Source organism: Aethina tumida, chromosome 4 (genome assembly GCF_024364675.1).
Source record: "Aethina tumida isolate Nest 87 chromosome 4, icAetTumi1.1, whole genome shotgun sequence".
In the NCBI taxonomy this organism is placed as follows: domain Eukaryota; kingdom Metazoa; phylum Arthropoda; class Insecta; order Coleoptera; family Nitidulidae; genus Aethina; species Aethina tumida.
This window is the reverse complement of record NC_065438.1, coordinates 9,433,272-9,446,813: the sequence shown is the minus strand read 5'-3', so window position 1 is coordinate 9,446,813 and position 13,542 is coordinate 9,433,272. Positions and strand designations below refer to the sequence as shown.

Here is a 13,542-nt window from a genome sequence, read left to right as displayed (position 1 = left end):
TATTACGTTTTCTGTACATTGTTTTTATTTATTAGAATTAATATTTTAACAATGTCTACAACAAACCAAATAATAAAACTAGTTATATAGAAAAAAGAAATTTATTTACAGAAATAGTATAATAAATATTAACTAAATCACAATCATCGTATCCTAGAATTTAGGGGGTTTACAATTTTTCCAGCCATTAAGGCAACGTGCAAATCAGCGTCGATTACGAAATATAAGAAGGGATGATCAGCCTTAAAATGCACCGGCTTGAATTGATACAAGTTACCTGTAAAATATAAAAAGCTACTCAGTATACCCGATAACATTTAATTGTAATTGGATAGTCAAAGCACAAATGAACAATTTGCCATGATGACCTAGTTCCGAAAAAAAATGATAAATTCCGGTTTTTATGCAATCATCCTTTAAAAACACTTTAAACACCGTTACAAAAGTGAGCAATTCTGTCTTCCTTCCCACCATAATTGAATGATAATTGCAAGTAGGTATTGTTTAAACAAAACAAACTAAGCCTGACAAATTGCAAAACATCCACAATTTAAGCAGACATTTCACACTGTGTCTTCAATTATAATTATCTTGTTGGTGGGTTAATTACGTTAATTTGTTATATTATATAATGTTTCAATCCGAGAAATTGTATCCACAAAATTATTATAAGAGACAATTTCTAATTTAATTTTGGAACTAGGATCATCTACCTATCTGCTCATCTGAAGTTACTATTAGACGAATTTGAATACGTACGGTAGTTGGGCAAATTTCCGATATCCACATAATTCCTAATCGTTACAGTTACAGCTTGTTCAATGTTGGTTACATAAATTTCCTTCTCGTTGGTCATCGGCGAAAAGTCTGCATGTCTAGGTTCAAACACTTTCCTAATTCCCAACTAATAACAAGCAAATAAGGAAAAATGTTAAAGAACCCAAATGGAACAGAAAGTACTTACTTTTTGCAATGTTGGAGTCAACACCACAAATCCCTTCAACGTGAAACTCGGAATTGTAGCCTTAACATGGGTCAGCTTCAGATTCTTAATAATATTTTTCAAGCTACCATTCAACCGCAAATCGCAAATCAAATCGTCAATCCCTTGAGGATCCAACGGCAACAACAGAAGCAAGTAATACTTGGTATTATCCAAAGGAAAACTCAAAGCCAAAGCATTCAAATGTGGCACATATAAGAACGGCAGAACTGTATCGTAGACCATAAAATTAATTTTGGACTCCCTGTATTTACCGTGCGCTAAAAAGGTTAAAGGTTCATCGGGAATATAAGTAGGTCTGCGGTGTTGGTGGTGGTAGTCGTATAAAGGAGTATCGTAAGAGTTGTCGTGGTATTTGGCAATAAGATAATCCACCACTGATCTAGCCTTCCTTTGGGTTCTATCGGTCGTATTCGAATCAACATAATTCTCATAATAATTGGGGTAATTTGGGATTTCATCTGTGAATACTGGTTGTGGCGTAGTAAAGAAGTTTTCAGTAGTTATATCGAAATAGTCTGGAGTTGTAACAAGTGGTTCACTCGTTGCTATTTCCGGATTTTGAGTTGTCAATAAAACCAAGTTTTCTTTAATTAGACCAGATGCCACATCTTCAGTTGTAGGAGATTCATTTGTTGTCGTTAACTCCGTAGCATCCGTTACAACTTCAACAGTTGTGGACTCTGCTAACGTACTTGTAGGAATCTCTGTTGTGCTTGTTGGGACTGAATCCGGAGTCAAAGTAGTGGAGGGTACTTCAGAAGTAGTTGGCACATTTGAAGTAATTTCCCCAACTGTAGTTGTACTATCTGTTGGCATGGTTGCAGTAGTTTGTTCCATTGTAGTTGACTGTGGCAATGTAGTAGTTGTTAATGGGGATATTTCTGTAGTTGTTTCACTGACTTTTGTCGATTCTTGCATGGTTGTGGATGTTGGTAGCTCTGTGGTAGGTGTTGTAGTTGGTTCCATTTCAGCCACGATTGGTTCTCTCGTTGTTTGTTTTTGACTAATAGTAGTAGTTTCAGGCATAGCTTCAGTGGTCATTATGGGGCTTGAATTTGCGATAGATTCCGTTGTAATGGATTCTGTGGTGGTACTCATATCCGTAGACATTTCATCTTCTTTAGCCATCATTAGAGTTGTGGAATCTGGCTTTTCCGTCGTTAAAGGGTCTGGGTATAAGGCGTTGTTAAATGAACCGATGTCAAAACCGTAGAATTTTAAAATATCCTCGTAGTTTGAATTAAGAGTCACATTGTCGTGGTTTAATGTCAATCCTGCCAGAAAACCTTCCTTTGGTATAAAGTAACTCTGAAAATGTTATCATATGAGAATAAATAAATACGCTAGAAACAAATAATACATGTTTGAAAAACAAATATTTAAAAATAGAGTTAATCGTAGTTTTACTGCATTGTATCTTATTTATGAAGGTTTTTGTCACACGCAGACTGAGATTAGCTCACAATCAGTAATGGTAAAGTTAAAAAAGTTATATTTCTACCTTAAATTACTGATATTTTAAAAATAATCAATCGTACGTGAATATTCAGTGACATTGATTGTTTTCTATAGGACGTGGATAACATCAATGTTAAAATGTTAATATAGTTTTAAACATTTTTTAGAAACCAGTAGTGTATTTTGAGATTCATTTGGGACAACTTCCAAAATGTTTCCTAATTTAACAACTGTGGCATCATACCTCCTGCTACCACTTCTTGGGTTGGATTTTAATAAAACTATAACATACTACGAAACGACCATTGCTCAGTCTGTTATAAAATCCACGACATACAAATTAGATGAAGACGCATCAAAGTATAAACCGAAGAACGATCAAATTGAGGGTAGTATTTTTTATTTTTATTATCAAATTTATTTTTATTTCAAATTATTTTAGATTTTGGTACGTTTGATTTTATTGTAATTGGTTGCGGTACCGCTGGTTCAGTAATTGCCAGTAGACTTTCTGAAATAAAGGAAGCTAAAGTGCTGGCCCTGGAAGCTGGAATATTTGGTAGTATTGTAACTGAAATACCGGGACTGTTTAACATAGCAGCCAGTTCAGATTACAACTGGGGTTACAAAATGGAATCCCAAACATATGGTTGTAAAGGTATGATTTTAATAATTTAACGTAACACTGTAGTAATAGGGATGTTTTAGGTTACATTAATCAAGTTTGTCCGATTATTAAAGGCAGAGGTGTAGGAGGAACGTCTTTATTAAATGGCCAAATATACTCCAGATCTTTTCCTGACGATTTTGATCGTATTGCCAATCTGACTAGTGATGATTGGAAATATGAAAACGTATTGAAATACTTTAAAAAATCAGAGAATATGACTCAAACGAATGAGAAAACAAAAATTAATTGGCCGTATCATGGTAAAGGTGGTCCTTTAAACGTGCAAAATCCTTCCTTTGTCAGTAACAAAGTGGAAGCTTTCATTCAAGCAAACATTCAACTTGGTTACAATTTAACAGATTACAACAGCCCTTCAGGGTTGGGCGTTTCATACATGCAGATAATGAATAAATTTGGTAAACGTTCAGACACTGGGTCGTCTTTCGTTATTCCAAATTTGAACAGAGACAATTTAGACGTGTCAACAGAGAGTTATGTAACGAAAATTGAAATTAACTCCCAGACAAAGGTAGCTGAAAGTGTGTTGTTCACTAAGAACGGAAAATTATACAGGGCCACAGCTAGAAAAGAAATAATCCTTTCCGCTGGGGCGATAGCTTCGCCACAAATTCTTATGCTCTCAGGGGTGGGAAGAAGCGAGGAATTGTCCAAATTTAATATTCCTGTTGTAAGTGAATTGGCCACTGGTGAAAACTTGCGGGATCATTTACTTTTGCCAATGTTTGTGAGTTATTTTGATCTTGAACCGATTGTAAGTTTAAAAACAGCCGTACGGGAATATTTACAAGGTGCTGGAATTTTAACTTCTTGTGGCCCCATTGATGGCATTGCTTTTTATGATAGTACGGGACAAAATGCGGAATATCCTGATGTCGAAATGTTTGTGCTTCCAAACATTCTGTCAATGTCTGCGATTATGGATTTGCCAAGTATTCTTAAAGTATTCAATTTCAAACCTACTACCCTGTTGGAAATAGGAACGGTGTTAAAAAGTAAATTTTTCATGTTGTTGTCTAATGTTCTTGATACTAAGTCAGTTGGGAGCGTTACTTTAAGAAGTGACTCACCCTATGATTATCCTAAGATAGATCCTAATATACTATCAAACAAACAGGATGTAGACAAAATTATACAGTTGGTAAAAATTGGCAGGAGACTTTCAGAAACTCCAGCTTTCAAAAAATATAAATACAAACTATCACCACCAACATTAGCAGCCTGCATTGGTTACGAATATGGTTCGGATGATTATTGGAGGTGCTCTGTAGAGCAAATTAGCTTTCCCACCTATCATTCAGTGGGTACATGTCAAATGGGCAAAAGCTCCAAATCCGGAGCAGTCGTAAGTCCCGAACTGAAAGTTTTTGGAGTGGAACAACTGAGAGTTGCGGATGCTTCAGTGTTGCCATTTCCTCCAAAAGGGCACATCGAGCCTAATGTTGTAGCTATCGGTGAAATAGTCTCCGATATGATTAAGAAGACACACGGATTACTTTGAAACATGTCTGAAAATATACAATACAATAAAAATATTCTTACCTTAAGGTGTCGATGAATATCTCTAAGTCCAACCCTAACAACTGATAGATCAGTGGGTAAATGAGCGGCATGTTGGATCTCATGAAGGGCTTCTCCTTGTAGACCTTCTCCTAAAACTATCAACATTCCAAGAGCTCCATACGGAGACAATGCTATGTTATTATCTTCGTTGTTTTCGTTGTGAATCTGAAAATTATCCACAAAATAAATTAATCACCAAAAATACATAAAACCTTGTCATCAACAAATTCTATTGTTGGAAGTAATTATAGGTTTACCGTTTATCTAATTAAAAAAAATCATGATTGCCAATTTTATACTTAATTTATGCGTTGAGTCAACTGTAAATTCTCGAACCAAATTCCATTCTTGGAAATAAATATCGTCTGCTTTTAAATTGGCTGTAATTTAAATTTACATTCTATCGTCTTCCCGATTGTACAAATAAAATAAAAATAACGATTTTCGACATGGGTTAACGAATTGCGTTCGGACAAGGTAAAGATGAGCGTGTTTAATGAAAAATTCGACGGAAGTCATCAGCAATCTACCGTAACAAGCACGATGGGGTACGTAATTTTTTTCCCAAGACAAAGTACGGTCGAAAGGCGACGCACAGGATTTTAATAAAATCAGCGGAATTTAAGTTCTTGTCTGGGCTTTATGGTCTGCTGGCTCTACAGTTTTTTGCTGGGACCCTTGCGTGGTAATCAAAATGTAAGAACCTGCAAATGTAATTAACATACGAGAAGCAATTCCAAGTTCAACATTCTACTTAAATTCCATTATTATTATTGTTTCTCTTTCAGTAGAATTAATAATTAATTAAACAAGGAAAGCTATGGTTTGAACTGCATTTTAACTATTACCGATTTAATGTTTTTTCTATAATTCTGCAAGTTCATTGATCAATAAACTCTCAGTTATAATGATGTATACCGTTGAGTATAACAATAGGATGAACAACTGAATTAATATAACAATATTGTTGTTGTTGTTGTAATATTATGTAATTTTAGTATAATATTTATTTGCTAAATTCATAAATAAGTCACTGAATATTAATTAATTCGATTAATTCGTTTATCGAAAAAAATAGGTGTTAAATGTGGGTACATCATCATTGAAACATTTTTAATTATATAATGCTATTGTGCAATTAACAATTGGTGTTAGGCGATACATAAATTGAATATATTTACGTGGTTTCGACTGTTATTCAATGCACAATATTTTTTAGTAGTGGATTTTTAATGAGAATTTAATTTGTATGGCGATTATGGATTGGGCAATTTTTGATCTTATAATCAGTCCGGGTGTAAATATCCGGCAATTACCATTAAAACCTGCCGGATTGCCAGAAAGGTTTTCTCTTTACATTGAACGTTTCCGACAATTTAATCACGTTTAGTGCGACAACAGAATTAGCAAAAATTTGGCTCATTGTTTCACTACTAAGAAGGTAATTTAGACGGGTATTTATAAAGACTAAAACAAGGTCTGAACTGTTAAATTAATTAAAATTAATTTATTTTGAGCAATCAGTAATTATATTTTCGTATGAGAAATGTTGAACAAAATGATTAGAGAAAGCAGAGTACCGGTCAAACAAAAGTTCAGGCTAACGCATGAATTCATGCTTTATTAATGTATACAATAGATTTTTTTAAAACGTAATTTTTCTGTGCATTATTGTCACAAAACTAACTAAGTTCACACTTGCTATGAAGATTGTTTATTGTCAATACAATATCTGTGCGAAAGGTTTCATCAAAATTGAAACGTTCTCACAAAAATGAGAAAAATGAGTTTATCTTATCGTCGAAGATATTTCAAACGTGCTATTTTTTATGTAAATTTAATATGTAGAACCTATTTCAAGGCTCTTTTATGCGAATTTATGAATAATCAATTAATTTAATTCCTTCATTTAATTCAACATTAAAAGATGCGGCGAAAACCACAATTAAATCCTCCACAAACGGAAATTGCAATTAAAAAGAGAAGCATTTATAAGATTATCTTGATATTACAACAAATTACTCGCATGATTTGCTTCAAGTCATTAAGCATGGTTGAGAAATAGATCAATTAAAGCGTATTTATTGATGTGTAGGTATTATTTAATAAAACCGAAGCGTACACGAGTAAGGAAATGTAAAAAACGCATAATCAGTGGTTGAATCATCCATTGTTGATTAACATTTCAATTACAATTAACTAAAAACATAACAGAGGAGTCGGTTCAGATCGGTGGATCTTTTATGGATTCTTGGTAAGGTTCCCATGTCTTCAATGCCATTTGGCACCATAAAGCAATCCTTTTTCATAATGTACCATTGTGTTTATGCTAAATAAATCATAAATTTTAAAATGTGATCATTTACCAGACATAGGTTGAAAATCTGAAGATAATTCACAAGAGAAAAAAACGGTTGTATAGCTATAGCAGGAAGTGGGAAGTATTTAATCACAACTCGTGGATGAATATTCAGAAAATGTAAGAAAATCAAAAAAAGTTTTGATGTATTTGAATGGAAAACTCGACTTCATTATATTGATGATCATGTACACTAAATAATGAGGTAAATAAAGCTTAAATCTTATACCAAGTATAAGTACAGGAAAAATTATATTCTTACTGTATTTTTTGTAGTTCAATAATTAAAAGTTAACTGGACAGGTCATAAATATATACTATATATTATAAAAGTATTGGAGAAGATAAAATATAATATAGTAATTATGAATTTTATTTCTGTAAGCTAAATAAATGAAAATATTTCCTTTGAAAGAAAACAAAATTATGAATCTAAAAGTTACGCTTCTAACTTGACGTTTCAGTTTCTTAAACAGGGTTTGAAAATTATATGACTTTGTAATGAAATAACAATGTTATGATTTTAAATGGTATTTATGTGAACAAGTGCTTCAGCAAAATATTGGTCAATAAATAAATCAAAGTGCATTCATTCAATTTGCATTTTAATAGGCCTCACGTAAATCCCTCAATATCGTGTCATTGTTATGGTTTAATTAAAAACTACAAATTAGTTTTATGTAACGCTGGTTGATGTCAACTCAACTGTAGATGAATAGCTGCATGGTTTGCTCCATTGCGAACAAATTGCCCAAAAATAAAGTTATAACATATTGAAATAAAATATTTATTATTATAATTTTGAAAAGATATAAAGTAATTAATTTCGTACTTACTGCTAATAATTTTAAGCCCAAATCATTAATAACATCTACCATAACATCGCTAGGAATGACTTGATGAACCTGCGGCCTGCGATGATGCTCATCATAGTCGTAATCCTGCGAATGGTGATAATAGCTGTGATGGGGGTGATGGTAAGTTTGTCCGTAAGACGGGTACCATGTCGGTTTGTAACCGAAACAACCACCGCACAAAGCCACATAAACAAGAACATAGAGCAGCATGTTTCGCGTGTGTGTGTCGTTCACATGAACCGAACTGTGGCACGCTGACAGTGGTACTGATTGAGATGCGGCAGGTACGAACGACCACTCTTTAACTAATTCAACTGCTCATCAGACGGTGATTTTATATATCGCCACCATGTGTTTGTTTCCACTTAATTTTATATTGAAAACATTTTACCTGCACAAACTAAATTGATAAAGTGGAAGGTTGTTCCAGTTTGGGTGTTGTGCAAAGGAGATAACTGAACTTCAACACCATACATCGTGTCAATACATTTTGAAATTGTCTGAAGCAATAACAAATATTAATTTAGTTTTCGTAGTGTATCTAGGATCCAAACTTCTATTGGGAAAACGATTAATGTATTTTTAACCATCTGATATTGTTCTATTGAATTTATTCGGATTCATCACTTTTTCGCCAATATTCGAGAGGATAATTAATATATATTTGTGCAAACTTTTGATCTTGTTCGAATATTATTTATTTGATACCAATGATTACTTTACTGAAATAAATCCTTGCAAGTTTTGTCCATTCAATCAACGTGGGATTGTTCTACTAAATATGCTGATATTGTATGTCTCAATGATTTTTCCAGCCTGCCCGTCAATAAAAGGAGTTGTTTGAAAAAATGTAATAATATTTGATTATTAAGTTTATTTAAAAAATATCATATTTAATGTTTGCCGATTTTTCCATTTATACAAGTTAATGTTAATTAGGAAACGCATACCTAATTGAATGCTATCAAAATATAATATATTCTATGTTCTTTCTTTTATTATTCACTTTGTATCCAAATCAAAATAATTTTTATTTAAATTAAATCTTAAGTAAAATAAATGCGAAATGTGACTTGTCCCAGAAATAGCACACTTTTGAAAAATACATATTTGTTAAATAATGAATATGTTATTTTGTTGGTTATAAACAACTGTAAATGGTGGGACAAAGATTAAATGAAATATCGTCAATGGTCGTTTGATGAAATTTCATTATTCTTCAATTAATAACCACAGATCATTTAAATTTGATGCCTTTTAGTGTTTTAATAATTTTTTTACATGTTGTTTAAGTTTTCAATTGTATTTAGATCTGGACTTTACGCTGACCAATCGAAAATGTCAACATTTTTATCTTTTAACCAACTGTGGACAACTTTGAATGCATGATTCGTGTTATTATGATTAAAATCGTTGACAAATTGTTCCATTATATATCTCGTGATGTTTCTATATATGAAACGGTCCATTTTACTAATAATTTTTTGTAATGGTTCTGTACCATGCCAAGGAAAGGAACCTCAAGTCAAAACTTTTATTAGGAGGACGATGAATGTATTTCTTGCTATCTGATCTTATTCTATTGAACATGGATTCATTCACATTTTTGTGAAAACTTTTAGTCTTGTTCGAATATTCTTTTTTGATTCCACTGGTTTCTTTACTCAAATATATCCGTGCAAGTTTTGTTCATTCAGTCGATATCTGATTGTTCAATTTGACACATGTGTACTGTATAACTCAATTAATTCATATTTTTATTTATCTAGAAGACAACAGATGTCATTTATTGATTTTTCCAATTGTGTGTCAATAAAATAAATTATTTTTGAGCTGAAAACTTCTTTAGCCGCGTTGGGCACTTTTTGGTAGGGGAAAATCCTATGAGCTTGCGTCACCGACATGCTCGTTTATCAATTGTTCAATGTTTGGTTAGCAACCAGGGAATCGTGTTGATAGTGACGCAAGCACAGTGTGCGCCTTAGACTCTTTTTGGATGGATGAAATCTCCTGTATTCGCGTCACCAACACGCTTATGGCAGTATATCTGTAGATATACAACTGACGTATGGTGCTTGTATATCTTATGAGTGAAATTTAATGTATTTAGTGAAAAGTTCAATGTGTATATACTGTGCATTGTTGATATAGTGTGTTTGTTTGATTATTATTTAAATGGCCATGTCCTATAATAAAAAACTCGACATCGATGCCGTTTTTACGCGATTATTAGATGAATCAAACATTTTCATTTCTTACTTTAGTTACTATAAGCCTATTGTATCTATTTAGAAGAAAATGAAATAATTGAAAGTACAAAAAGTCTAAGTATTGTTGAAATTAATGATGACAATGATGCAAATAATTAAAATAATGTTAAAAATCAAGTACATTGAAATTTAAGTAAATACAAATACTATCCATAAATAATATGATTGTATATTAATTAAAATTGTATTTTTATTTTGTCATGATTTTGTACAGCCCGTAATATATTTGAATAATAAAAAAACATATAAACACACATATAATTGTTGCTCGGAGTGTCAATAGATAAAAATAATTGATAATTTTAATTCAAACATTATGAAATTTCAAATTTTAATATTAAAAGTTCTAAGTTTTTACTTCTATCGGCAGTCTCTATAACTGCCAATGTTAATTTTTTTTGTTAGACGATTTTCTTATTTCGACAACCCTTAATTAATTTGACAATCTAAAGAAATATAGCTTTTTTTTGAAATTGAAAGTTTTGTTTGTTTCTGGTTGGGATTAATGTAATTGAGTACCTGTGAAATATGAGTTTATTTCTAAAAATCTAGGTTAGCAGACGTTTAATTATGCTTTATTCCATCAGTGGTGAGGCCATTTTTGAGTGCAATAATTGAAATAATTGATGGCTGTCGTTTCAACTCTGATGTCCGGGTAAATAAATACATACATCGGATGTAAAACGGAAAATGTGATTGAAATTTTTAATGAGATTTGATTCTATGCAATTATCTAGACACTGTGAGTTTATATTTCTTTAAATGCATATTTAATAAACATTAAAGGATTAATGTTATAGTTTAAAATTGATAGTCCTCTATAATATATAATACAGCAAAATTAAATAAATATTTTTCTATATTAGTACTTATGTTAATTTTACTTTACTGTTTGAACTTTCAAATTCAATTTAATTTTTTTTTACTTCAAAGTAAAGTAGTAATAACAAACAGAATTTATTTACAAAACAAAATTTAAATTAAAATATATTTTAATGTAAATAATAATATTGTGTTAGTTTGTTAACGTTTTAAGAAATGTTTATTATTGTTGTTGATTGGTTTAAGTTTGTTAAACAAACAATTGTCTAATTGCTAAATGTCACTTATAGAGACAAATAGATAAATATTGGTATTAAAAGTAAATGTGTTAATTAAATCTTTTTATTCAGATGAGCCAGACAGTGCCTCACCTATAAAAATGATTTTATTGACATAACGTTAATAATAAAAAATACGTTATTTATGTTTACATTCTTTAAAATAGAATTAAATATTTAAACAAAGGTAGGTGTAAAACCGACAATTAAATAACAGTTTTACATTAAATTTTAATGAATATTGTATACGAAAGTTCTCCAGAGGCACTTTTAAATGTGCCTCTCCGGGTCAATTCGTTTCATAAGTAAATCTTGAATAAATGAATAAGAAAATATAAAAGGATTTTTTTTTATTTGAAATATTTATCTTGCGGACTAAAACCAGATGTGTAAGTTTAAAATGTTTTTCTTACAAGAGCTGGTGCATAAAACCTAGTGGAATATCCAAGGGCTATTTTGATGGTAAGACAGCCCTCTACAAAATATCACATCGGTTTAGTTATTTACGAGTTAGTTGCAAATTTCTATTTCATGGCCAACATAACAAATTGTATGCCAAATAATCAGCAATTGTGGCATGATTTTTGTTAAAAAAGGGATCAGAAAGTCATCGAATTCTTATTGAGAAAATCGATCAAAAATGTTTGAAGGCAACGAGTTACAAGCATTATTTAACGAAGACGATACACAAACACAACAAATAATGGTGCAGCAGTTGAATGTCACTCGCCTGAGAGCCAAGGAAAAGATTCAAACAAATGGATGAGAATGGATTCATCACGAACTGAAAGAATGATGATAAAGCAACTTCTTGAATCGGGTTGTTAACTGGCGATGGGAAATAGATATATTTTGAAATTCACAAACGTAAAAAGTCATGGGTAAAACCGGGGATTGGGATCTGTGTGTGGTGGGATCAGGAAGGAGTAGTGTACTACGTCAGCTCTTGACAATATATGATCGATTTGAACCATGTATTTATTGATTGAAAAACGGCCAGAATGGGCTCGAAAACACGGCAAAGATTTTTTGAAGCATGACAACATTCCTGCATATTCAGCCAATGTGGTCAAAGAAAAGATTTATTCACTTCATTAGAAACTTCTATGCCACCCATCATATTCACTAGATCTGGAGTCTTCCTCTTCTCATCGATTGGACACGCACTGGCTGAGCAACACTTCAAAACTTTTGAGGATATACGAAAATGACTCGTTGAATGAATGTCAATGAAAAATGAAGCTTCTGTTTGGAATGGTATCCATAAATTACCAGTGGATGGACAAAATGTGTCCGATATTTTACATCAGTGGCGGCTCGTAAGGTTTGAGTTTGGTAAGGCACATTATATATAATACAAAAAATAAAAAACAAAAAAAATAATTTATTATTATTTCTGCGTAATTAACTATATATAATTTAAGTGATCAGTGCCTTTGTCAGAAAAATTTAGTCTACAAATCACAAAAAACTCTTTTATATCAAATATCTTTACAACCCTTTGAAAATAAAAGACAGGTCCAACAAAATAATTTATTCATTAATCTATGATTTTTTATTCTGTACTTGTTAATGTAATTAAATTAAGAATTGGAAGGTTTAATTCATTGATAACAAACATTTTGTCATAGTAATTTAAACTGGAAATACACATTTCTTATGTTAATAAATTCTTTTGTGTTATTACTGGTTGACGTCATAATGAAAAGAAGGTGCAGTATTAAAAACATTTCCACAGCCAAATCGGCAATGTTCTGGAACTTCGTTTGTGTCCGTATTTGGAGTTATCTCATTGGATAGAGGCACGTCTCACCTCCTCTACTATTAAAATAAGAGACTGACGTTAAAGCGCATACGCGATTGTAGAAACGAAATAGAAACATTCAAGATTTACGTAGGAAACATAGTGGCACAATGAGGCATATTTAAAAGTGCTCCTTGAAATTTAATATAAAACTGTTATTGGTTGTTTCATTGTCGGTTTTACAACATATTACCCTTCTATCTTTGTTTAAACATTAAAAAATATATATTTTAAAGAGAAAAAAAATATTAGAATGTATCGTTGATACATTAAATAATAAAATTTAGGATGAAAAGTTCAAAATCACACTGTATACAGGTCTAGTCATGCACCAAAATGGTGTATACTGGGTTGCATACATTTATGTAATGAATATTATGAAAACAAAACAGCCGTTTTTGAATGCGCGCGCACAACCAAAATGGCGAGCCTTTTGC

At 31.8% G+C, this 13,542-nt stretch overlaps 2 protein-coding genes across 2 annotated transcripts; one reads left to right on the top strand and one right to left on the bottom strand.

The window, feature by feature from the left end:
• Window positions 1–90: 90 nt before the first annotated feature.
• Window positions 91–8,213, bottom strand: LOC109599055 (uncharacterized). The gene is made up of 5 exons (XM_020014990.2): window positions 7,911–8,213; window positions 4,695–4,880; window positions 965–2,314; window positions 760–904; window positions 91–277 (listed from the first exon to the last, which is right to left on the bottom strand). The coding sequence occupies exons 1-5, from the start codon at window positions 8,139–8,141 to the stop codon at window positions 144–146; spliced, it is 2,046 nt and encodes a 681-aa protein (XP_019870549.2). The 5' UTR covers window positions 8,142–8,213; the 3' UTR covers window positions 91–143.
• On the top strand, window positions 2,594–4,699 carry LOC126265433 (glucose dehydrogenase [FAD, quinone]-like). The gene is made up of 3 exons (XM_049966992.1): window positions 2,594–2,853; window positions 2,907–3,122; window positions 3,173–4,699. Exons 1-3 carry the CDS (start codon window positions 2,676–2,678, stop codon window positions 4,651–4,653), a joined length of 1,875 nt encoding a protein of 624 aa, XP_049822949.1. The 5' UTR covers window positions 2,594–2,675; the 3' UTR covers window positions 4,654–4,699.
• Window positions 8,214–13,542: the final 5,329 nt, after the last annotated feature.